The sequence below is a fragment of the Rhinolophus sinicus genome, linkage group LG07 (assembly GCF_036562045.2).
Source record: "Rhinolophus sinicus isolate RSC01 linkage group LG07, ASM3656204v1, whole genome shotgun sequence".
NCBI lineage: Eukaryota > Metazoa > Chordata > Mammalia > Chiroptera > Rhinolophidae > Rhinolophus > Rhinolophus sinicus.
The window spans coordinates 25,223,313-25,247,846 of NC_133757.1; the positions used below are offsets into that span (position 1 = coordinate 25,223,313).

Sequence of the window (24,534 nt, forward strand, 5' to 3'; positions counted from 1 at the left end):
AAACCCTCTTACTCGGAAACACCTTTTCCACATAGTCTCTCTCTTTGGGGATGCGTTTCTAACAGCAGGTTCCTAGAACACTGACAGATGTCGGAGCAGTACAGACACTTCCAACTCCTGGGGTGCATTTTTTCTACCAGGGGAATGGCCTGGCCTGCTAACTAATGGGCAGAGAACATAGGGGCTCCTAATTCAAGACAGACCCGAGGCCGGAAAGGAAGTGCTTCAGCTGAAGGGATTTACAGATGTGATCCTAACCCCGAGGATTCTTGGGAAGCGGGAAAGGTGCCAAAGGGCAGCAGAGAAATGTCCAGGCCTTCACCAGAAAAAGGTGAACCCGAAGAGTTACCAGTGAACTGGCCCCCAAGCCCATCACCTACTGCAGCAGCCTATGCACCTCATGGCATTGAAGCATTAGGGAGAGAACGCATGGCTTTCTAGGGCCCACTGACCGGTGTGACCCTCGCTGCTGTTTTGTTGAGGCCCTGGTCACAGCGATGCTAAGGGGTGTTGGCCAGCAGGCTCCCTAAGTCTGCTGTGGGTGTAGAGCAGTTCACCTCTGTATAGGCTGGTAGGACAGAGTGGAAGCAGAGTCGGACCCGGGTCTGTCTCTCCTTAGGAGTCCCACTCCAGCACACCCTGGGCATCTAATTCCTTAATGAGAAGCAGGATGGCACAGGGAGAAGAGAAACCTGGGACCCTGTACCACCAGAACGTCCACTGCCCACACCCTTGTCTGAGCCTCAGGGCTCGCTGCCCCATCTGTAAAATGGGAACTCGGGGGCTTACATGAGAGGCTGCTCAGCTGACACAGGGCTAGAGAATTATCAGCATGGCAATGGTTATCCAAAAGCCCGGAGGCAACACAGCTTAGTCCAGTTAACAGCCAACCTCCCTCAACTCTGCCCTGTGTGGACTCCATGGGGGGCGTGTGCAGCTCAGTGGCCTCTGTTTAGCCCTGGTCCTGGGCCAAATATGGCAGCTGGATGGCAGCTCCTCCTCTCTTCCTGTTTTCTCCCTGCTCCTCCCCCTGCTGGAGCGGACAAAAAAGCTGATTGCAAGCAAATTCCCGGCCGAGTACTGGGCAGAAATGGCTGCAAGTGGCCGAGGTCTCAGAAGGGCCATGCGTGCCTCTCCCTGCCCTGCTTGGAGACCAGCTCACTGGGAAGCCAAGGGTCGCCTGAAGCCTGAGTACGATGCGGTGGTGATTGGAGCAGGTAAATCGGGCTGAGCCAGAGCCGAGGGCTGGGGAGGGCGGCCCTGCTCAGAGGCCTGGAGGGACCCCTTCCCCTCCCTCTTGGCACAAGATGGCCAGGAGTTGGGGCAAGAGCAGGGGGTGGTGGAAAGCCCACCAGTCTGCAAACAGGCACCAAGGTTTTGGGGCTGGCTCTGCTGTCGACTTGCTGTGTAGTCTGGGGCAGATGGTTGCCCTCTCTGGGCTTGGGTCTTCCTATCTAGAATGACCAGGGAAGACTAGGTGAGCTCAGGGGTTTTCCTGTGCCTCCTATGAAATTAGCTGGTTGCCACCACATTCTTGAATTATAAGGGTTGGAAAGAAAGCGCCCTGGGACAACAGACCTGCGAAATCCACCACTTCAAGTGCCCTGAGTTTTGGGTCATCACCACTTCACCACTAAGCTCACCCATTCCCAAAGGAAACTGGAAGCATTTCATAAAGAGAAGTTAGGAAAAACTAGAAACGAGTCCCAGAGATCCTAGTGCACGTCGCAGAGGGTGACAGCCCCCCTCACTGCCTTGCACATCTGGGGCATGTGGGGGTCTGCTGCAGTGGTCCTGCTGCACTTTGCTGCCCCCCAGGCTGCAGAGCACCCGATTCTACCAGGTGACTGTGTGAGGCTGCAGCCAGGGCCAGGGACCCGGTCCCTTTCCTCGGGGCCTCCCATTCACTCACAAAGGACCCCAATTTCAGCTTTTGACATTCTTTCCAACTGGGTTGATCCAGAGGGACAGTGACAGGACTGAAGGAAGAACACACCCCTCACACAGCTCCAGAGCTGCGCCGCGTGTGGGCGTTTCTTCATGTTGTGTGCACTGAGAGCAGGCGTGCGTGGGGAAAGCCTAGCAGTCACCCCTCCAGGGGAGAGTGTATGCGTTTATACACATGCATCAGCTTACTAGAAATGCTAAGAAAAGAAGCGTGGCACACTTTTACATTTCAAATAACAAAACTCTAAATTCCAGCTAGCCGATTGATTCTCACCCAATTTCTGTGATTTTTGCCAAACTCAGTAGCCAACCTATGGTTCCACTTGGCACATGAGGATAGTTCCGAAAGGAATGTTGTTACTTTAAAGAGTAGAATGAACGTGAAATGAGGATTTATGTCCAAATTTAACTCTGTCTTTAATGATGGGGCTGACTTTCCTTCATCAGATAATCTTCTTTGACTACTGGAAGAACATGTCCTCTATTTTTTGTGCAATTCACAATGTAACAGCTACAAACACAAACAGTGTTGAGTTTAATCTGCATTATTAGCATTTTTTCCATCACTTTCTTAAGTCTAATAACAATAATAAATCAAGCCCTGATGGGTAACGCTTGCTGATTTCCATGGTGTAAGTACTCTGGGCGTGGCCTTTTTCAAGTTACCAACATGACATCACCGAATGGGAATTGGGGAGCGATACACAGCTGGTCAGTCACCGTTATATAGTCTGGCTGCTGTACCGATACATGCAAGTAAATAACCACAATAGAACGGATAATAGGAAAATGTAAAATAATTAGGAAGCGGCAAGTTTTGAGTACTTATTACCTTTGTGTTTAATATATTTTGTTGTAAGTGAATATAACTTAAGTTTTACCAGTGTGAGCGTGTTTGACAACCGCTCACGTGCTCCAGCCCCCACTGACAGCTCAGTGAATGGAAGCACCCAGGCCTCAGCCTCAGAGAGGAACCCCCACGGCTGCCCTTAATGACAGCTCCCCCCTGCTGTTTCCTGGGAAGGAGGCTGACTCTAGGCCTCATCTCTGCCTCCCTAAAGTCGTACCAGTACCTGGGAGCCACCTTGAAGATGACCCCGATTTAGTCATCTGGCTCATCATGCCTCAGAATGACCCAGGAGCTGCTTCAAATGCAATTAGTTCCTGGGGCCCGGACCCGATGATCAGGAGTCTGAGGATTGAAGGTGACTCTGGAGGTCAGCACGTGTAACCAGCACTTTGAGTGGATCCGATGCAGGTGGCTGCAGCCCACAGTCAAGAAACCACGTTCAGAGCAGCGTCCCTCCAGAGCTGCCTGGGCCTGCTGCCTAAGGATGCTGTGGGTCAGGCCTGAAGATGAGCTGAGCCTGCAGCTTAAGGCCCTTGAGCAGCAAGAGCAGGTCACCAGAAGCCACAGGAGGGCTCAGCCAGGCCTAGGGTGGGGGAGGGGTGAGAGGAGGAGGGTCCGAGGGTATCCGATCCTCGACCTTGGTCATCTGAGGTCTGTGTGTGTGCATGTGTGGGCTTATGTGTGATGATTGAACCAGGACCCAGTTGCCTGGAAGCCTTTATTAGTTTTCCAAGTTTTATAATCGGTACTAATTAAAGGACAAATAGCTACCATTTATTGAGGGTCTGCTCAGGGTCAGGGCTTCACATACATTATTCGTTATTCTCTCTGCAACACTGCACACTTCCCAGCATCCTCTCTGTTTTACATAGAAAGCAGCTGAGGCTCCCGGCAGTTAAACTAACTCTCCTGAGGCCATGCCTGGTAAACAGCAGAAGCCAGCTTGAGCCCCGGACAGTCAGTCCTTAAGTTGTACGTATTTGAGAGCCAGGCGTTTCAAACTGCAGGTTGCAATGAGTCCCACCCAGCAATATTTTTAAACCTTAAAGAGAATTTTCACATGTATATAAAAATAGTATATCCACCAGCATTATTTAAAAATATATATATATATTATATATAAAATAGATCATCACCTGATTATCACATGATAAGAGTTATTAGCTCAGGAAACATAAAATACATTTCTTCCTGTGGATCGTGGTCACAGAGGTTTGAAAAACTCCATTGTAGCGATTCCGTTAATGGATGACAGGTGGGCTCAATGACCTCTAAAACTCTGGAGTTTCTATGTGCAAAATTTAAAACAAAATCACCTCAGCCGTGAAGAAATCCATCATGTGGGTCATTGCTGCTCCCTTATTTATGGGTGTTTGTGAAATTATCAGCTAAGCGTTTTATTTGAGTAAACACTGAGTGCAGATTGCTGCTCAGAGAACAGTCATCTTCTGACATCTTTGAAGATGCAGAGCGACCTGCTGTCATCAAGGAGAGACACGTGCCAAGTGGGGCAGATAAGGCCGGACCGCCGCCCTGAAAATGAGCTGGGCCTGTTCTCTGCCCAGTGCAGAGTCTCCATCAGCAGCTGCGCCTGCTCTGGGAGGAAAGGAAGAGGAGGCCGCTCGCCCCAGTGCCCGCGCGCTCCGTGTGGGCCTGAGGCTGCGGCATCAGAATGACCTGGGAGCCTGTGAGAAGTCGGTCCAGGCCCCCACCCCCCAGCCTGCTGAGTAGGCCCTGGGGAGGGGTCTGGGAATCAGCATGTACAGGAATCCTCAGGTGATCCTAAAGCTTCTCACACCTGCGGAGGCACTCGCTACTGCTACCGGGGGACACGGGATCCCAAGCCCAGGTCAGCGTTCTTAGCCCAGAGGCAGCCCTCCTAAGATTTTTGGAAAGAATCTTTATATGTAAGATAGGTAAGTTTGCCCAACCAGCTAGGACCCCTGACGTATACTAGCTACTCTAGCACACATGGGAACTGTATATGTTTAATTACTTCATTTTGAACTGTCTCTGCTTTATTTGGGGAACACTGGGGGTTGATAAAGACAAACCCATGTGCCTAAAGCCTTCTGGGGCATGACTGTGAACCTCACTTGGCAAATCAAGCCAGGCTGGACAGCAGCTGTCCACAGGACCAGCACTCCCCTGGCGGCCAGTGGTGCCATGGCCCACAGGGACATCCAGCACCAGCACACCGGCTCTCCTGGTACATCAGTGGACCAGCCATGCTTCCCTTCTCTGCTCTGCCAAGTAAACTGGGACGCTTCCTCCGATGGCCACCCGTTCATCCCTACATGACAGAAGTCCCGTAATACGAGGCTTTGTGGGACAGCTTTTGTCGGGTGACCGTGGATTTCTCCTTGCCCCCTCACTCCAGTATGGAGCTGCTGGCCAAGACAAATAACAGGGCGTTTTTCAAGCCGGGGCAAGAACTAAGGTTTTCTGGTTTCCTACAGACCAGGTGTTTTGTGGAATTGAGCTAGATGCTGTTCCAACACCCAGGTACAGGTTTGGCGGGGTCCTCCAAGGATCTTCACAGGTTTGGGGACAGGGATGGGTAGCTACACTCCTCAAGGAATGTGTCTGTCTGCCTGCTGACTGGTGTTGCTTTCCTCCCTTCTCCCCTGTCTCATTGCAGGTCACAACGGGCTGGTGGCTGTGAGTACCTCCCCTCTCTGCCCTGCTCCACTGGCTCCTGGGCATGTAGCGCTCAGCAACCACAGGGGAGAAGGAAAGGCAGGCTAGCGTCCTCTCTCTGGTGCTGACCAGTGGCTGGGCCAAATGGACATCGGCAGTAGTTAAGGAGCATGTCAGGGGCTCCCTCCCCTCCCCTCCCCTCCCCTCCCCTCCCCTCTTCTCCTCTCCATGCAGATGGATTCCCCCACCACCACCACCACCGGCCTTGAGAGAGTCAGGGAACTTTCAGAGGCGAGATGATGAAAAGCTGGGAAGTGTATAACTGGACAGCCTGGGAGTTGTGAGGCTGGGTTCCCATGACTCCAGATTATGGGACGTTCTTGTGTGTAGAGCCCTGTGCTCCCAGCTGGGTCTAGGCCATGTACCAACCTGGAGTACACAGCTGCTACACGGTCCCACACGTACCCCAGAGACAACGAGGAAGACAGTCCAGCAGAGGGGATCCCAAGCTGAGTTGGTCAGGGTTACCCTCAGGTCTATGTTTCTCAAACCTGAGGCCATGTTTCTCAAACCCCTAGGAGGCCACAGTGTGTGTTAGCAGGTGTTCAGGCCGCAAGGCAAACACAGAACATCTTCCCGAAGCAGTGGTTGCTCCAGAATATCAATACAGGGGACTTAGAACACCAGTACAGGAGCTATGAGACGTCTGTTGAATCTGAGTAGTTTCCCTGGCTTACCAGTTTTACTTGAACATTTTACAGGGGACATTCTGGAACTCAGCTAATCAATAATTTAAAAGATCAATTTTATATTGATATAAACCTGGGTTTGTCTCCCAGCTCTGCACTTTTGTCTGTGGTGGGTAAGGCAAATCACTTAGGCTCTCTGAGCCACGGTAAAACCAGAGTAAAGATGCCCAGCCTCAGCAGGGTAGTGAACGGAATAGGTAACGTGCATCAAGGGCCTGGCACAAACACTTACACGAATGGTGACTCATGGCGGGAGGTTTCCAGCCCCAGGCCCACCTGGGTACCTTCTGCCATTAATCGAGCTGGGTGGTGACTCCCTGCAGCCAGGAGATCGCACACTATGGGGAACCGTGTGGCTCTCCGTGAGAGGGTGCTGGGAGGAACCGATTCTTCATGGGATGATTTGAGAGTGAATCTAAGGAAGTGGGGGTTTGCTCTAGATTGGACCCTGTCACAACATGTGACAACACTGTGACCAGGCGTCTCAATAAGTCCTGTCTGTAGGGAGGGGCACTGGTGTGAAGAGAGTGGTACTAGTGAAGAGGCAGCCATCACTTGGCCCAGAGAGGGGGTGTTTGGTATTTTGTGGGTGGCCCTGAGACCCGGTTTTGTGCTCAGCGAAAACAGTGAAGAGGGCTTGCTCTGTCTCGGTCTATATGTTGTCAGACTATTTGGTCTGAGGTGCTCGTTCTAACAGGAGAACAACACGACTCGCCTCTGAGGACCAGCCCAGCTTCCCAATGTCGGGGCTGCTCTTTTTCCTTTCGCATCACGATGTGTCAGGAGTGTAGATTCTGGGTCCAGATCATCTGGGTTCAGTTCCCAACACCTCTATTCATCAGCTCCGTGAGCCTGAGGAGAGCCATTGACCCCATTGAGCCTCAGTCTCCTTATCTGTGAGATGGGGAGAACCATGGTGCCTGCCTCTGTGATGCTGGGCTGGATTCAATGGGATGACCCACTGCAGTGGCTGGCACATACTAGTTGCCAAGTGAAGTTTTTTTAAAAGTCTGAGTTCTGAACTACATCGTCCCTATTGTCACCTTGCGGGGTGAGGGCGGGGGCGGGTAGGAGGACCAGCATTTAGGTCTATAGACTCAGGACTAGTTCAAGTCAAGAAATATTTATTGATTTCCCACTAAGTGCCAGAGAAAAATTAATAAAACTCCTGCATCATTTGTTCTCCCAAATAACACCATGCTATAATCATAGCTACTTTTATTGAGCACATTTTATGTGCCAGGGACCAGCTCAGTGACGCCTCACAGCAGACCTGCAACGCAGGCAAAGTGGGTATTATTATCATCAGCCCCATTTTCACTCATGAGGAAACGGAGGCCAGGTGGAGTAGGTGCTGAGGCTGGCGCCGCAGAAGGAGAGAAAGGAGTAGAAGCTGGCAGTGTGGCTCAGTGCTCACAGGCAAGCTCGCTGTGTGAGGAGGGAGGAGCCTCACCCCCGCCTGGAGGAGATGGGCCTGAGTTCACAGAGTCACCTGGGCCTGCCAGGAGGGAAGGTCACCTTCAGCTGGGAACTGGAGGGGCAGGAACAGTCATGTTGAAACTCAAGACAACTGGGAAAGTGACAATTTACAGGGGAAGTAAGGAGAATGGCATTCCCAGAGGGGGGACAGCATGAGTCGAGGGGTGACATGCTGGCCCTGTAGTGATGACCCTCAGACCACAGGTCAGTCCCCCGGCATAAAGGGAGGGCCCTGTGTGCCCCTCCAGGCTGCCTACCTGCAGAAACTGGGGGTGAACACAGCCGTCTTTGAGAGACGCCACGTCATCGGGGGTGCTGCTGTCACTGAGGAGATCATCCCAGGTGAGCCCCAAGAGGTGGTGTGGGGGGCAGCAGGGAGTCACCCCTGGTGACACTGGTGACTCTCTTCGTCTGATTCGGTTTCAGGATTTAAGTTCTCCCGCGCGTCCTACCTTCTCAGCCTGCTGAGACCACAGATTTACACTGAGCTGGAGCTGAAGGTAGAGCCCCCACCCTGTAGCGTGATGGTGTTGGGGGGCAGTTCTGCGTTCCCTACTATGTACCTGTGGTGATTCCTCACATCTGAGTCATCTCTTCCATCTGGGGGTTTGTCTGTCTCCCACGGTCTCCTTGGTACATTCCCACAGATGGGTTTTGAGTAGCCCACCTTTGCGTCTTAAAAGTCGAGACATTTCACATAAAAATCAGACTCCTTTTGATGGATAAACGTTGTCCGCATCAGGCCCGTGTTCCTATGTGCAGCACTGGCTGATACCCCACAGGGGACAGAGTCCCAGCCCTCCCCCTTCACTGGTGTCCCGTCCGCCCCCCCAGGGAACCGGCCTGAACCCTTGGGCCTCTGACTTTGCAAAACTGCCTTAGGACATGAGCCCAGTTAAACTTTAGCTCCTGTTACCATTCTTGGCGGCCTGAGCAGGAAGTCGGAGGGACTTTCACTTTTTCTGGCTCCTGGGCTGTTTCAAGTGGATCCTGAGAACTCCCAGTCTCTTAGTCAACTTAACCTTGGTCCACAGGCCTGCCGACTCTGCCCCCACACTTTCCCATTCCTTTCACCTTTTACTGCCTCGTTTAGAAATTCAGTCACCACATTCCTGGAGCCCCCTTAGCTTCTGCCGGCTTGTTGCCTCTGTCACCACCACTCAGAGACAAAGGTGCTCTATGCCATCCATACAAGCAGGTGCCATGAACTTAGCACCGACATTAAGTTGAATGTTTGAAATTACTAAGACGTTGAGCCTCTGTTCACAGCTCTTTGGCTGCTGGAACCGGTTCATGGAAATGAGTTCTCTGAACTAGATAACTATAGAAACCCACTCCAGACATTATTCTCTGAGCCCCTAAGAGAAAGGGAGACAGAGAGACAGAGTGAAGAGAGGAAGAGCCTCCCACCTACCAGGCCTCGGAACGGGTCTCTGGTTTTCAGTCCCCCCTCCCACCCCAGACTATAGCTGAAGGCAGTTTGCAAACCCACCAGTTATGCATAGTGGCAGCCATGGTGCTGGGTGTGTGGGTAGACCCTCCTTTTGAAAAATCTAGCTTCTGAAAGCTAAGAATCACAGAATAGAAAATTTCCATATTATTATTTTCTTTATATTTTAAATGCATGAAGGGGACCTTCCATTTAAGGTGACCCTGGAGTACAAGAGTCTGAGTCTGCAAAGTAAATAACATTTTTGGATGTGAATAATTCATCTACCTTGTAAGAATGGATTTTCACATAACGGTTGCTTTCATGTGTTTTTCCAAATCTTAATTATTTATTTCTGGAGTGGAGGCCGTGATAGACTAGTGCTGGGAACCGGGGCTTAGAGTCACAGAGATGTGGTGTTGAAACCCAGATCCACCTCCCAGTGTGACCTTGGACAAGTTACTTATCTTCACTGAGTGTCAGTTGTTGTATTTGTACAATGAGAATGATGTATTTCTAGAGTTGTTGTGAGATAATCTTTGTAAACCCTAGTACAGCTCCTGAAACAGGATAGTGTGGTGTGGCAGGTGTGGCGTGGCGTGATGTCGTATGGGGCAGCATGGTGTGGTGTCGGATGTTGTGGCATCGTGTGGTATGGTGTGGTGTGGTCTGCCACAGAGTGCCTGGGCAATAGGGCTTTTTATATACTTACATGAAAAAATTGGAACCAGGACCTTGGGAACCTGTATGCAGGTACCTAAATGGGAAAAAGCACAATGAGAGAAGGGTCAAGGGCAGAGGACTCAGATCCCTTCATATGCTGCTTGTGCTGTGTTCTGCAGAAACACGGGCTGAGGCTTCATCTTCGAAACCCCTACTCCTTCACCCCCATGCTGGAAGAAGGCACAGGGAGTAAGGTGCCCAGGTCCCTTCTTTTGGGCACAGACATGGTAGAAAACCAGAAGCAGATCGCCCAGTTCTCGCGGAAGGATGCCCAGGTAGGGAAGCTGCCCAGCAACTGACTTCCTTCTCCCTCGCCTTCCACTGGAGGCAGCTCTTGAAAGGCAAGGGGCCTGGTTGGCATTGTCCGAGAGCACCTGGCCAAAGGCCCCGGGCGCTTAGAGGGGCTCCTCCACCTGCCCTGGGGGGCTCCAGCCTTTGATCTTGGGCTCTGTGCAGAGAAGGGGATGGAGGTCAGTGATGAAGGCCAGTGGGCATCAGAAACCCTCAAACCCATGTGTGTTCAACATGAAGCCACTGCTGGGTGGCCTCTGCCGGCTGATTACAGGTGTGCACTTACACTGTTTGTGCTTTCTATTCTATCCCACCTGCTTTCATAGAGAACTCTCAGTGGTCATCCATACTAACGCACCTGAAAGCCAAAAGGAAGGGGATAAAGGGCAGATCAGAGACAATTAAGGACAGAATGAACTGGATCAGGAATTTAGGACTAGAGAGTTGTAATAAACATTCATTCGATTTGGCATCAATCCCCTGACAGCCCAGGGACAGACACTATCCACGATGGCGTACAGGTCTGGTGAAGGGAAGTGCCCACATCTGAGGGAGGATGCTCCTTTTTTCCTCCGAATTGCACTGTAAGGAATTTGTTTGGGTAGTTATTGAGTGTAAGGGGCCTGGCGTGACTGGTTTTGCAGACATAAAAAGATTCTTTGAATGGCTATTTTTTGTATTATGCCAAAATATAAGCTGAAGGCATAGCATTAACTCATATCTTGGTGGAGACATTTTTATTATAAGAAGAATTTAGGTTAATACAACCACTGTGTTGCTTTTTTGTTGTGTTGCTCTCGTGTTGGACAAGGCCAAGAGAAGCACAGACACACAGTGTATCTCTTCAACCAGCAATTTCCAAACCTGGCTGACAATCAGAATCACATGGGGAGCTTTGCTTTTTTTAGAAGTGATTCTTTTGTGCAGTGGGTTGGGGACCCCTGCCTACACCCCATTCTCCAAATCCTGCCCATCTCAGATGCACTAGAAAGGATTCAGGACAAGGCCAGGTCCTTAGACCTATAAGACAGTGGCTGCGGCCTTGAGTACTTGTGACCACTAGCCGGAGGCAGGGGCCACACCCCATTGTGGAAAGTCAAAAATCTGAATTCTGGTTTTGTCTTTGCACATTGTCGTATTGCAGGCCTGCTGCAGAGAAAGCTGTTTAACTTCATTTTTATTAAGACTTCTCAAATGTCCTTCAGCACAGGACTTTGCTTTGTGTAAGAGTTATTAAAATTCCATGGGTACATCCATGAGTGAGTCTAGATGAACCAAAAATTAAAAGCTCTGGGCTGAAAATTAAGATAAGGCCTCCAGCAGCACGGGCATCCACCCCTGCTCCTGTCGCCCTTCCTTGATGGAGGGGTGGGTGTCCTAACCAGGCTGTCAAAATGGATTCTGTCGCAGAAACTGGTGGGGTGAAGGGATGCAGGCTGCTGCCCTTGTTTATGATGACAGGACATGGGAGATTTGCAGACCAGGCACGAACCGTCAGCTGGAATACAGGGAATGAGATCTTACTTGGATCGGTAATATATGGACAGACAGGCGATAAGGAAGAAACTTTTAAGTGGTTTTTGGTTTATCACAGAGACCACATTCTAGGGATACTTGCCAGTTTTCTGGGGCTGACTACTGGTCTTGGCCAGTATTAACCCCTTGTCCCTGCTGCCACCCGGTGGCTCTCCTACTGCGCAGGCATTCTCTGACCTCTCCTGGTGTTGACATCAACACACAGACCTAGAACTGGGAGTAACTCAGCACAGCCACGCTGAGCCATGCTGGGCAGGAGCCCTGAGGAACCATGGAGACTCAGCTGAGGAGCAGCAGGCCACCTGGGGCGGCACGGAGGGCAGAGCCTGGGGACAATGTCCCTCTAGGGTTCTAGGCACTGGGGCCTTGATGTGGGGCTCTGTTCTAGGCCTTTCCCAAATATGAGGCCTTCATGAATCGCTTGGCATTGGCCGTCGACCCTCTGCTGGACGCAGCCCCCGTGGACATGGAGGCCTTCCAGCGGGGCTCCCTGCTACAAAGGCTCAAGTCGCTCTCCACCCTCACACCCCTGCTGCAGGCAGGTAAGTCCACAATGCAGGCATCAGAGCATGATGAGTGACCTTCATGGAGTTGAGCCCATTTTCTCAATGACTGGACATAAACCTGACCATCCAAGGCAGCCAGCCAACTGCCATCCATTAACAGGGGCTGCCTGGAGCACATTAGTGAGAAGGTCCTAGCGTGGCCCTAAACTAGAGCCTGACACAAAGGCTTATGTGCAAGTTCATTCCGAAGGGTGACCTAGGGAGAGGAGGAGTGAAACTGGAAAGAGCGAGAGTCGGTACCAGGCTGTGCTGCTGTGCTGACCACCATGCAGGTGACAAGGTACCAGGCTTGTGAGGACCCTTGAGAAGCCTTATGAAATGCACGTGAGGACCATTTCCAAGAGAAGAACGGGGAAACATTTATCCATTAGGTTCTGTCCCCCATTGGTCACAGGTTGTCCTGTGATGTATTAACGCTCACATAGGGCTGTGTATCCATGGGTGCCAGATGGTTTTTGTGAGGGACCTGTTGTAGTACCAGAGAAGCCCAAGGGCAGAAATGAAGAGGTGCATCTTTCAGGTGTGAGGTGAGATGCTGTCGGTTGCACTGTGTGAAGGTGGTTGAAGCCTACATGGAGCTCATCACCACAGCCATGGGTAGAATCAGAGATAGAAGCCAAGAGAGTTTGAAGAGGTGCCCTCATACAAGAAGGATGCTAGGTTTGAGCTCAGCAAGAAAAAAATTCTGTGATCAATTAGTGATGTCTGCCACGGATATGAGAAGGGAAGTTTTGCGAAGCACACTATTCTTTTCTACCATTCCTTGAGGGTATAAAGGCCAGTTTAGCGTCTATATTCTAAAAAAATGCTGAACCAGTTAGCTATGGTCACAAAATTGCTGCATAACAAACAACTATAAAACTCCAGTGGCATATAAAAATTCATTTCTCATGAATCTACATGGTTCAACTGATCCCAGCTGGGCTCAGCTGATTTGGTCTGGTCTCACACATATGTCTTTGCCTGGGGCAGATGCACTAGGTGCCTCTCATCCTCCTCTTGGAAGCTGCAGGCCAGTCCAGGCATGGGCTTCTTACATCAATGGCAGAAGCACAGAGGGTAAGCCCCAGTGTACAGGCCAGTTTCAAGCCCCTGTTTGCAGCACATCTGCAAACATTCCATTTGCCAAGCAAATCATATGCATGAGTTCAGAATCAAGGAGCAGGAAAGGTCAATGCAGCTATGGTGGGGGGCACTGTAGAGTTACCTGGCAAAGTGTGTGGATACGGGAAGGGGTGCAGGATCAGAGCCAGTAGAATCATCACATACTCCAAAAGTAGACATTGCTTCTCAGAGTACCAGCCCAAAGAGCTTCGTGCAATAAACATGCACCAGACATTCATGCAATGAGCATTTATGGAGCAACTGCTGTGTGCCAGACGCTAAGCTAGGCCCTGGGGCTACCATGTCTCAAGGCCTTACTGCCCTTCCTCTCTGAGGGCATCTGAATCCGTATCAGAGGAGTGGACTAGCCACACTGGCTACCTCCCACGGCACAGCCCTCAGAGTTCAAAGTAAGGGAATACGGGACAAATCAAAATGTTTCCAAAAATAATGCTAAGAACTAAAATGTGTTAAGTGCCTATGAACTTGCAAACACTTTACATACCTCATTTAATCCTCACAGTAGCTCTTGGGGGTATGAAATATTACTCCTATACAGATAAAGAAAACAGGTACAGAGATATTACAGATTAGAGCGTTTCCTTCTTGCCTGTCTCAGTTTATGTTTTACGGATCTTCTCTTTCAGGCCGCATCCTAGGAGTCCAGCTGCCCCAGTATTACCAGGTCCTCACAGCTCCAATTACCAAGGTGAGGGACTCCCCAGCCTCAGACGGGCCTGCCAGTGAGAGCTTCTCTCATCCCAAGGTCCGGAAGCCCTTCTCTGCTATTTTGCTGTCCCAGGTGCTGAATCAGTGGTTTGAATCCGAGCCTCTAAAAGCCACTCTAGCAACAGATGCTGTGATTGGAGCCATGATAAGCCCCCACACTCCGGGGAGTGGGTGAGTGGGGGAGGCGAGGCGGGCAGCAGGCGTGGAGTGAACGCCTCAACAAAGGCAATAACAAGTGTCATTTCAGAGCTGGCCAGAGAGCCAAGCACTTCGCATACTATTCATTTAACCCTCAAGGCAACAGCTGAGAGGTGTGGTTCAGAGACGGGAAGCTAGTAAGTGACAGAGCAGATCTGCAGCCCAAGTTGTCTGACCACCCCCCACCCACCCAATCTTCCTTCTTAGCCTCTACTCTCTAGTGCTTCAGTAAAGAAAGCCTCTCTCCCACCTCCCACTGTGTTATCTCAACATAAATGTCTTTATCCCATTCTCTTTCTCCTGACTCTTTCTCACTTCTCCTCCCCTCCCAGGAAGCCCCGTTGCCCCTGCCTCTCCCACTGATCCTTTTCCTGGGTTCCAGAACACGCTCTCACACAGACACCTTTGTAAGGGAGGGAAGCTGCCTTTCCCTTTGTGACTGGGTGGGTGTAGTGACAGCCTGATCCAAGAGGGGGCAGTCAAACACAGTGAAGTCTGTAGTGTGGAAGCCGGAATGGAGGTGGAGGGTGTGTGTGTGTGTGTGTGTGTGTGTGTGTGTGTTGGGAAAGAGGATCCTGCCAAGTGTTGGGCCATGTCCAATGCACCAGAAGATGCAGCTAGAAGCTGTCAATGTGGCTTTTCTCTCAAGGGATGACAGCACCCTTTGGAAGTGGTTTTCAACACACATTAAGCCAGCCCCAAATTCCCCACGGCCATGGAAAGGGGTGGCAGCATTTGCCACACCTTGGCCAAGCTTTATGATAAAATGGCCAGTTTCGTTCTACCAGCTGGGCCTCCTATCCTTTTCTCTGTGGGTCTCCAGGAGGCTTAGCTGCTGCCCATGGTTATAAAATGTGCCTTTAAGTAATTTCTTTCTTCATTAATCCTTTCAATAAATATTGATGGAGCCCTGGCCGTGCGGGGTGCTGGGGCCATAGTAGTGAATGGAACTGAAATCCTATGGAGAGAGAGGTAGACACAGAGCAAGTAATACTAGTGGAGTGCCGTGAGTGTTAGATCAGGGAAATAAAGCAGGGGAACAACGTGGTCTGGGGTCAGAGACGCCCTCCATGTTTAATCTGAGACTCTAAGGATGGGAGGAATCAGCCAAGAAAAGGTGCGGGAGGAAGAGGATTCTGGGCTCCAGACCAACATGTGCAAATGCAGGGAGTCCATGCAAAGAACTGAAAGAGGTTCAGTTTGGTAGGAATGTGGGGTGCTTGGGGGAGCATGGTGAGGGATGAGGCTGACGAGCAGGCAGGAGCCCTGGAGGTCAATTTTGGGGACTGGCCATTGCCCTAGGAGCAACAGTGGGCCAGTGAAGGCTTGAAAGGATGGAAATAACAGGTGCAGAGCTGGGTTTTGGGATCGGGCTCCAGGTTCTGCATAGAGAAAGGTCTGCAGGGAAGAAAGAGTGGGAGAAGGTGTTCCAATTTGGAAGATAGCACCGCAGCAGTTTAAGGAAGAAAAAAAGAGTGGCCCAGACCAGGGAAGAGGTGGCAGGGACCAAGGGTGTTGGAAAGCTCTCTACGAGGCACAGTTGACAACGCTTGATTAGATGTAGGTGATGAGTGACTAGTAGGAGGCAAGATTGACACCCAGGTTTCTGTTGGAAACGGAAGGTGCCATTCACTGGGATGGGAAAAAGAATGAGTTTAAGATGCCTGCCAAAAAACCATTCAAATGGAGAGATCTGTGGCTAGCTGGACACACAGGCTGGAGCTCAGGAGAGAGCTGGCATCGCAGCTACATTGTTGGCACCCAACCTCTGCACACAGATACATTTGCATGGGGAGAGAATGTCGGATGGGGAGGCAAAGGACTCTTACAAAAGCCTAGGGCTCATTTAAAGCCTAGTGGGACGGGGCTGGAGGCGGGAGGGAGAGGCTGAAAGTACAAATGGAATGGATGATTTGTACCTGGAACTCTGGGAGATTAATTCCTCCTCCAGCTACTGATTCTAATGGTCTGTCCTCAGGTATGTGCTGCTACATCACGTGATGGGGGGCCTGGAGGGGATACAGGGGGCCTGGGGCTACGTCGAGGGTGGCATGGGTGCCCTGTCTGATGCCATCGCAAGCTCGGCCACCGCGCACGGTGCAAGTATCTTCACTGAAAAGGTGAACCCTCTTCTACCCTGTACCCCAATTATTGGTTAGAATCCCAGGATAGAACACAGTCTCAGATTAGGAAGGTCCCTCATTTTATTGACGGACAAGGCAGGGCTCAGAGTCAAGGGGCTCGGGCTATGCAGCCTCTTGGTGGCTGAACAGCTGTCGATCAGGTTCCAGTTCTTCTGTGAACTCAGGTCCCCTGTGAATGCACCACCACTAACCCACATTTAGGCTAAGGCTTCCCATGCGGGGGGTGGGGGGGAGGGCGCGGGGGGCTAAGGCTTCTCCGAGGGGCTGTAGAGCTCGGCAGGGTGGATTCGGGATGAGGAGGCTGTGAGTGCCGAAGAGCAGCACAGACAGTGGGAATCCCTCAGGATCCAACCTGCCTTCCCTTCCTGGGGGTTTCTGGGGCCTTGTTCCCACGGGCTCTAGACGGTGGCTGAGGTGCAGGTGAGCAGTGGAGGGCGTGTTCAAGGAGTCGTGCTGCAAGATGGCTCGGAGGTGAGGAGCAAGGTAGTGCTGTCCAATGCATCGCCACAGGTCACCTTCCTGAAGCTCACCCCACAGGTGAGGCCTGCGGGGTGGAGGTGAAGATGTGCGCTGAGACAGGGACTAGGAAATGGGGGTGATCGAGGGAGGCAGGACTGCATCGGGGTAGGATACGCAAGTGCCAAGCCTCTTTGCATCGCAGGAAGCCAGCCCTTCTCTTTCTTACCTAATAGGCAGGTAGCAAACAGGGAAGAAGCCTCACAGGTGAGGAGAAAGATCCAGAGAGAGGAGGTGCCATAGGCCATGCAGCTGGCAGTTAGCAGAGCCAGACCTGGAATCCATGTCTGACTTTCAATCCAGAGTTATTTATACAACTTTTCTGCTATCTTAATTTCTCCCTTGTAATCAACTCTAATTCCACTGTGTGTTGTCAATTATTTCTGTATGAATGCCACATAACAAACAACTACATGACTTATGGGCCTTTAACAAGAAATACTGATTTAGCACACAGAGCTGGAGAGTGCAGCTGACCTGGGCTCACTCAGACATCAGCCATCAGCTGTGAGTCAACTACTGGGCCCTGCTGAACTTGGCTGGGCTCACTCCCATGCCAGGGGTCAGCGGGCTGTGGCTAGTCCAGGACAATTTCGGCCGGAATGACCGGGGTGACTCAGCTCTGCTCCACGTGTCTTTTCATCCTATAGCATAGTCTCAGCATCTGGCAGAAAACAAAGCAAGCAAATTCAATCATGCAAATGCTTTGCAAGTTTCTATTTGTATCCTATTTACCAACATCGGCCTTGTCTCATGGCCAAGCCCAGAGTTAGAATGGGAAGGTGTTACAAAGGGGCATGCATACAGGGAGGGGCAAGGATTGGGGCAACTTTTGCAATTGACCATACCTTCCCTGTCCCCAAAAGATACATGTATATGAGCATGGCGCTCCCAACCATTCTTGGAACTATTCTTGGAGACAAGCACCACTTTTTCTGAGTGGTTCTGCTAGTAAAATAACAAAGATAAGTTCTCGTAAGGCTATTCTGAGCTCATAGTAAGACTTCCGAGAGCTTCCAGACCAGAGGACAAAAGAGGACTGCAGACCACCGGCCATCTCCAAAGCAGGAGCTGGTGTGGGCCACTTGCAGGCAGAACTGCTGGCTGGGTACAGGGGAAGAAGTGCTCAGCGCTGAGCGGGAGGGGGTCCAGGAGGGCTTCACAGAGGAGGTGGTTTGGCTGAGCTCTGAAGGATGGAGCGGATTTCCGGAAGTAGAGGTCAAGGGACCAGTCTGAGCAAAGGAGGAAGGCAGCCCCTTGGGGGCCTCGGCCATCCCCAGGCCTTTCATGGAAACTTCTCGTTCCAGGAGTGGCTTCCCGAGGAGTTCGTGGAGAGAATCTCTCAGCTGGACACGCAGTCACCCGTGACTAAGATCAATGGTAAGAGGCATACCTACCACACTGCAGAGCTGTCTCTTCTGACATCATCTGAGTGGGCAGTCTCCAGGTCTGGGGAAAACTGAATTACATCATCATCTCTATCCCCTGACCTCCAGCCTGCCCCTCAATTTGAAGGCGAAACACTCTTCTACTTTTCTCTTCCCAGTCCACCACTTGGTTGAGCAGGGTGATGGGTAGAGAAGGAGGACCCTGGTGGGGGCGGGGAGGGGCGTTGAGGACACAGGCCTTTGGGTCCTGACTCTCCCCATCGGTCCCTCAGTGGCTGTCGACAGGCTGCCCGACTTCCTGGCGGCCCCCAATGCTGCCAGGGGCCAGCCGCTGCCCCATCACCAGTGCTCCATCCATCTGAACTGTGAACACACCGCCCTCCTCCATCAGGCTTTTGAAGATGCTATGGATGGCTGGCCTTCCCACAGGTGGGTGGGCCCTGGGCTTGGTGTCCGCTGGGGTATTGTTATGCATGAATGTGGTCCTGGGGAGGCGGGAGGAACTGTCCAGACACAGCAGGGATGGCCTCTTACTCCTGGTTAAACATTGACCATGAGGTAAAATCTGCCTAAATCCACACTTAGGTTCTAAGGCCAGGAAGTGCATCCCAGGCAAGAAATCTGTGGGCGGGGCAGGCAAGGGGTGAAGAACTGGACTTGTTCCACCAAATGTCACGGGTTAGCCGAAGGGGCAAAGAGCTGCAGAGATAACAGTGCTGGCTCCTGGGAAGAACTGGAGAAAATGCTTTCTGGGAGAGAAAAGGAGATTCTCTGATTCAGCAGCCTGTTGGAAGGCACACACTCACCCGATTCCACATTCTCTCCTATCTCTGATAAGCTGCCTTCATGCAAAACTTCTAAAAGTATTTTCTACCTCCCTCCGCAGCTGTATCCCCATCCTTCTGGGAACAGGCAGGGACATTGCAGGAACAAGCATCTTTCCATACTGTCAATTGTCCACCAAAACCAGGCTCATATAGATACACGTTGGGGGCACTGGGGATCAGGCAGGGGCTTGAAACAAAATGCTTATCATAAGATGGGCACACACATATTTATAGCATGAGGTAAAGAGGATGTGTGTCCTGAGAGAAGGGTAGAGGGCAAAGACCACCTATCCATACATAAATATTTGGTGGCCCCTACTCTGTGCCAGGCTTCGTTCTGGGACCTGGGCACAAAGCAGCAAGCAGGGTCAACATGGCCTCTGTCCTCAGGTCTCTGACCTACAATGGGAGACGAGAGTCAGCAAACATGCACTGATGATATGGAGGAAGCTAGGTCAGGAGAGGGGAGGGTTTGCTAGTCTTTATAAGGAGGTCAGGAAAGGCTTTTCTGATAACATGATGCTTGAGCAGAGACCTGAAGGAAATAAGAATACAGGTCTTGTGGATATCTGAGGAAGAATATTCCCACAGAGGGAAAGTCAGATGCAAAGGCCCTGGGGCATGCATGTGCTACTCTGTTGGAGGCACAGGGATGAGGCAAGTGGCTGGAGAAACAGAACCTGGGAGTGAAGGATAGGATGTGGGGTCTGAGCTGCAGCTGCTACCACCTGCGGGCATTGTCGACCACTCCTGGCCAGGGAAGTGTGTGCAGAGCCTGACATGTATTTTAGAAGAACCACTCTGGCCACTGTGTGGAGAAAAAGGGCCATCTGTTGCAATTTGTTACCACTGCAGAATCCAAGGGAGACGGGACGGTGGCTTGGACCAGGGTTGGGGCAGCGGATATGATGAGAAGTGGCCAGATACTGGGTGTTTGAAGGTAAAGCTGAAAGGATTTGTTGCTGGATAGGAAGTAGGGTGTGAGTGAGACAGAGGAGCCACCAGATGATGGTGTGTCCCTCTAGTGACAAGGGGAAGATGGTGTATGCAGGGAAGAGCAGGTTTTAGGGGAGAGCAGCCATTCAGGTTTGGACAAGTAACCGTCAAGGTGCCTAGTGGATAGACATCCGAGTTCAGGAGAAACATTGCAAGTGAGGGATGCAGGGAGACGGGGCATTTTGTGTGGCTTTGAAGGGTGGTCATATTTGGAGAGCAGAGGAAGAATGCATCCAAGTAGAACAGGTGTTGTAAACAAGGGAGCGGCAGGAAGCAGGTCCTAGTTCAGGGGGTGTCAGGCAGCCCCAGCAGCTATTTGACTTGGCCAGCTCATGACAGGTAACCAGGCAGGGGTGAGCTTGGTTGAAATCTGGCCGCCTGAGCACCTGCTGTCTTAGCCTGGCCCTGTCACTTATTCATATTTTCTGTCTGGAGCTTGGAGACAGTTGAGACCCTGGTTAGAGTACAGGCTGTGAGACGAAGGCAGGGACAGGCCACACACCAAGAGGCAGCTGTGCAGGACCAGAGACCTGGGGCCAGGGGCTGGGGGAGCCCCTCGGGAGTAGTCTGGACCGTCCTATGGTCACTGAGCCCATGCAGGGGAACAACCCCTGTGTCCTAACAGAGATAATCGGCCCTGCCTTGACATCATGTCATCCCAGGCCTTCCTTTTGTCCCCAGTCATCTCAGAGCACCCCCAGCTCCTTCCCGTGGGGCAGCTGCTGTTCTTCCGCTCTGACCCTCTCCTGCCCCTTCTCACAGGCCTATGATTGAGCTCTGCATCCCTTCCTCGCTGGACCCCACCCTGGCTCCCGCCGGCTGCCATGTCATCTCCCTCTTCACTCAGTATACTCCCTACACACTGGCTGGTGGCAAGGTCTGGGACGAGCAGGCGAGAAACACCTACGCAGACAAAGGTAGGAGGGCTGGACGGGCCTGTTTGCAGAGTGACAGCTGGCCACGCGGGCTCACTGGACCTCTCTCTTCCTGGCTGCCCCATTCAGGATTAACACCTCAGGCTCTGTCCCAAGCGAAGAGAACTGCCGAGGGAACTTAAGTCAACATAGTGCGTACCTCCTGGGTTCAGGCACTGAGCCAAGAAAGGGAAAAAGACACAGTTCCTGCCCTCAAGTTGCTCACAGTCTAGTGGGTTGAGTAACAAAGAAACCAGCCTTATAGTACAAGGTACTATGTGCACCAAAGGAGGGAGCTGTGAGCCAGAGAGACAAGCAGAGCTTTCCAAGGAAGGGGCATGTGAGCTAGGTTTTAAAGGATGAATACGAGTTGGCCAGGCAGCAAAGGGCATTCTGAGCACAAGAAACAGCTTGAGCACAGCAATGAGGTGAAGGAAGCTTCGCATAGTGAAGGGGGGACAAATAATTGTGTGTTTAGGGTTGGGGAAGGAGGTGGGAAAGGGTGGGGGGCTGAACCAGCCTGAAATCCATAGGTCTTTGCACTGAATTATTTATTTGCCTGTGGACTGTTTTTGTTTGCTTATTGGGATGTAATTTGCATAAGCTAAAAGAAACCCATTTTAAGTGTATGTTTTAATGAATTTTAGTAAATTTGCCAAGTGTGCAATGATAACCCCTCCCTTCTTCCTCTTAACACCACCCCGTGTGCTTGCCCGGTGCCCAGTGTTTGACTGCATTGAGGGCTACGCCCCGGGCTTCAAGAGCTCCGTGCTGGGCAGGGACATCCTCGTCCCACCTGATTTAGAGAGAATCTTTGGGCTTCCTGGAGGGGTGAGTATAAGCCTGGGGGGTCCCTGATACATTCTTCTCTCTACACCCCCTTCTTCCTAGTGAGCCCTCCACACTCAGCCTTTATCGGAAACGGGGACAATGGCAGAGACCATGGTGGAGGGGGGACAGAGGAGTGGTCAGACCTAGGGAGTGGGGAAGAGTCAGGAGACACAGACAGGACAGACAGTGCCTACTGAGGAGGTCACCAGGATGGTGGCCCTTCTGCCTGCCTGTCCATGTCAGCCTGAGCCCTCGGACTTTCCAGAGGGAATTCTCCTCTTCAGGCAGCATGTCCTCAGGCTTCTATCCGATGTATCAAAAACTCATGGAGACTGGAGGCAAGGAGACCCGTTAGGAGGCCAACGGGAATCCAGCAGCCACAGCCATATGGCTACGGGTCGCGTGAATGAGTCTCGGCCAAATCGAGATGTGCTGCAAGTGTAAAAGGCTCACCGGATTGCACAGACTTAGCACGCACGCACACACACGTGAAATGTCTCATTAGTAATTTTTATATTAATATGGTGAAACGATAATGTTTGGGATCTACTCGGTTAAATGAAATATAATTGACATTAATTTCACCAGTCTCTCTTTAAATTTTAATGTGGCTACTAGAAAACAAAAATTATGTATGATTCACGTTATATGTTTATTGGCCCACGCTGGCCCAGATAGAAACTAAAGGAGGGTAAAGGGTGATGGATGTGGAAGGAAGGCATGGGGCAGGCAGAAGTGAGAAGTCTTGGTAGGTCAGGGCGGAAGTCAAGTGCAGGATGCAGCCTGGAGGCCGAGGAGGGTGGTGTCGTCCACCGGGGCTGGGGAGAAGGGACAGAGCAGACTTCAGGGATGAGGATGAGCTCAGTTTGGGACATGTTGAGGGTTAATGGAAGTACATCCCCAGGGCGGGTCCAGCAGACGTTGTCTTCTTGCCCAAACGTGCCCCACAAGTATGGCCTTCCCATGTCCACGCTGCCTCCCTTCCTGGCTAGTCTGACCCAGGCCAGGGGAGCAGAACTGAGTTCAGGTCCCAATGCCCTTTGTCGGCCATTTACTGTGATTCTGCTGGAGCTTGGACCCCCGGGGTCCAGGCTCAGATGGGTGTCTTGGCCAAAGAAACATGTGCCAGAAGCCAAAATAAGTCAAATTCCTCTATTATTCAATAGAGTGGGTTTCCTAGTCCACAGCAAAACCTTTCAAATCTTCCTTTTCTTTCCCATTCAGTTTCCACGCGCTCTGAAGATGCTCCCCACCCTTCTTTCTTCCTGAAAAAAGTGCCTCTGGAAAACTTCACCCTCCTGCCCTAGGACCTGTGGCTATTCTCTCTCTTCCTCTTCTCTTTCTGCATCATAAGAACCAAGGAAACATCCCGGAAGGAGAACAACCTTCCTCAGAGAACAGGCGAGGGGAAGACACCCACAAAGGTGGTAAAGACCATAACGCCTCACGCTAACAGCTGTGGCCCTGCCTCCCACAGAACATATTCCACTGCGCCATGGGCCTGGACCAGCTCTACTTCTCGCGCCCCCTGCCCCTGCACTCCAGCTACCGCTGCCCTCTCCGGGGCCTGTATCTCTGCGGAAGTGGGGCCCATCCCGGTGAGTGGCCCTCCCTCCCACCACTCCCCTGTGTGTCCAGTGAGGGCTGGCTGGACATCAGAGGCTCACAGACGGGGAATAGGATAAACAATGAGGGCGGTGGGAGAGCAGGAGGGAGCATGGAAGTCCCCTGAGAACAAGCCGTACCCCATATTCAGAAGCCTCAGCGCTTGGGTAAACTAACAGTGGTGGCCTCGGCCAGACCGGCCACAGCCCACGAGTTAACTCCCAGCATCTCCTCCTGAGGTTTAAGGGTATGTCCCCGAGACATCTCTCCAAATTCCAATTTGGGGTTCTGAGAGAACCACGTCCCTAAGATCCCCCTCCATATTTTAGACCAGCAAGAATCAGTCAAGTTAAGTTTCTCAATTTTAAAATCCGCCCCTGCACCTATCCCGAGCCTAAGCGACCTCACCAAGGTGGCCACTTCATTCTGACCCTTTCTCGGAGCCGTGTGGGCCTCGGCCTCCGAGAAAGGCTCTGTACTTCCACATGGTCCCCCTCAAGCCCTCGCTCCCATGTCTTAGTTTCGCCTGCTGAGAGTCTCAACATCTAGCACGTCAGCTCTCAGACTGAGAGGGGCCCCTGCCCCAGAACTCCGAGGCAAGAAGGCTGGAGGGGAGCCCAGAGTCTGTCTCCATAGCTGTCCCAGGTGGTTCTGATGCCCACGGCCCGAGCACCTCCCTCAAGCATCCTGCTCGGCCTGACCACCGCTCTCTGTAAGGCCTGGGCCTGCCTGCTCCCTGCGGGGTTCTCAGCACGGCTTTGGTTCACGGGAGCTTCCCTTCCAGGAGGAGGTGTCATGGGAGCCGCTGGACGCAATGCAGCCCACGTGGTCTTCGGGGACCTCAAGAGCATGTGACCCTGAGCTAACTCTGACACAAGACAAAGAATCCACCCTTGAGCTTTTACGTCCCCATTGGGTCAACTGCCCAGGTTATGGCTTGAGGCAGACCAGCCCTCAAGGCTCAAGCGACTATTTTAGAAAAAACGTACAAGTTACATTTGGTACTGGTTAACCTTGTACCCATGAGTTCATGAATGAGCGGGTTTTATTTTATTAAAAATAATGTTTCATA

At 51.7% G+C, this 24,534-nt stretch overlaps 1 protein-coding gene across 3 annotated transcripts; it reads left to right on the forward strand.

Moving 5' to 3' along the window:
- Nucleotides 1-1,027: 1,027 nt before the first annotated feature.
- Nucleotides 1,028-24,534, forward strand: PYROXD2 (pyridine nucleotide-disulphide oxidoreductase domain 2). Of its 3 annotated transcripts, none has more exons than XM_074339246.1 (16): nt 1,034-1,217; nt 5,439-5,458; nt 7,914-8,007; nt 8,092-8,165; nt 9,937-10,092; nt 12,033-12,186; nt 13,962-14,023; nt 14,117-14,214; nt 16,220-16,361; nt 16,788-16,922; nt 18,209-18,280; nt 18,552-18,718; nt 20,875-21,029; nt 21,751-21,857; nt 23,335-23,455; nt 24,247-24,534. In XM_074339246.1, the coding sequence occupies exons 1-16, from the start codon at nt 1,091-1,093 to the stop codon at nt 24,315-24,317; spliced, it is 1,755 nt and encodes a 584-aa protein (XP_074195347.1). In that variant the 5' UTR covers nt 1,034-1,090; the 3' UTR covers nt 24,318-24,534. The 3 variants fall into 3 exon arrangements, with proteins under 3 accessions (XP_074195348.1, XP_074195347.1, XP_019580415.2); XM_019724856.2 differs by having other exon boundaries at nt 1,040-1,217; nt 18,209-18,281; nt 18,562-18,718; XM_074339247.1 differs by lacking the exons at nt 23,335-23,455; nt 24,247-24,534 and adding an exon at nt 23,082-23,320 and having other exon boundaries at nt 1,028-1,217.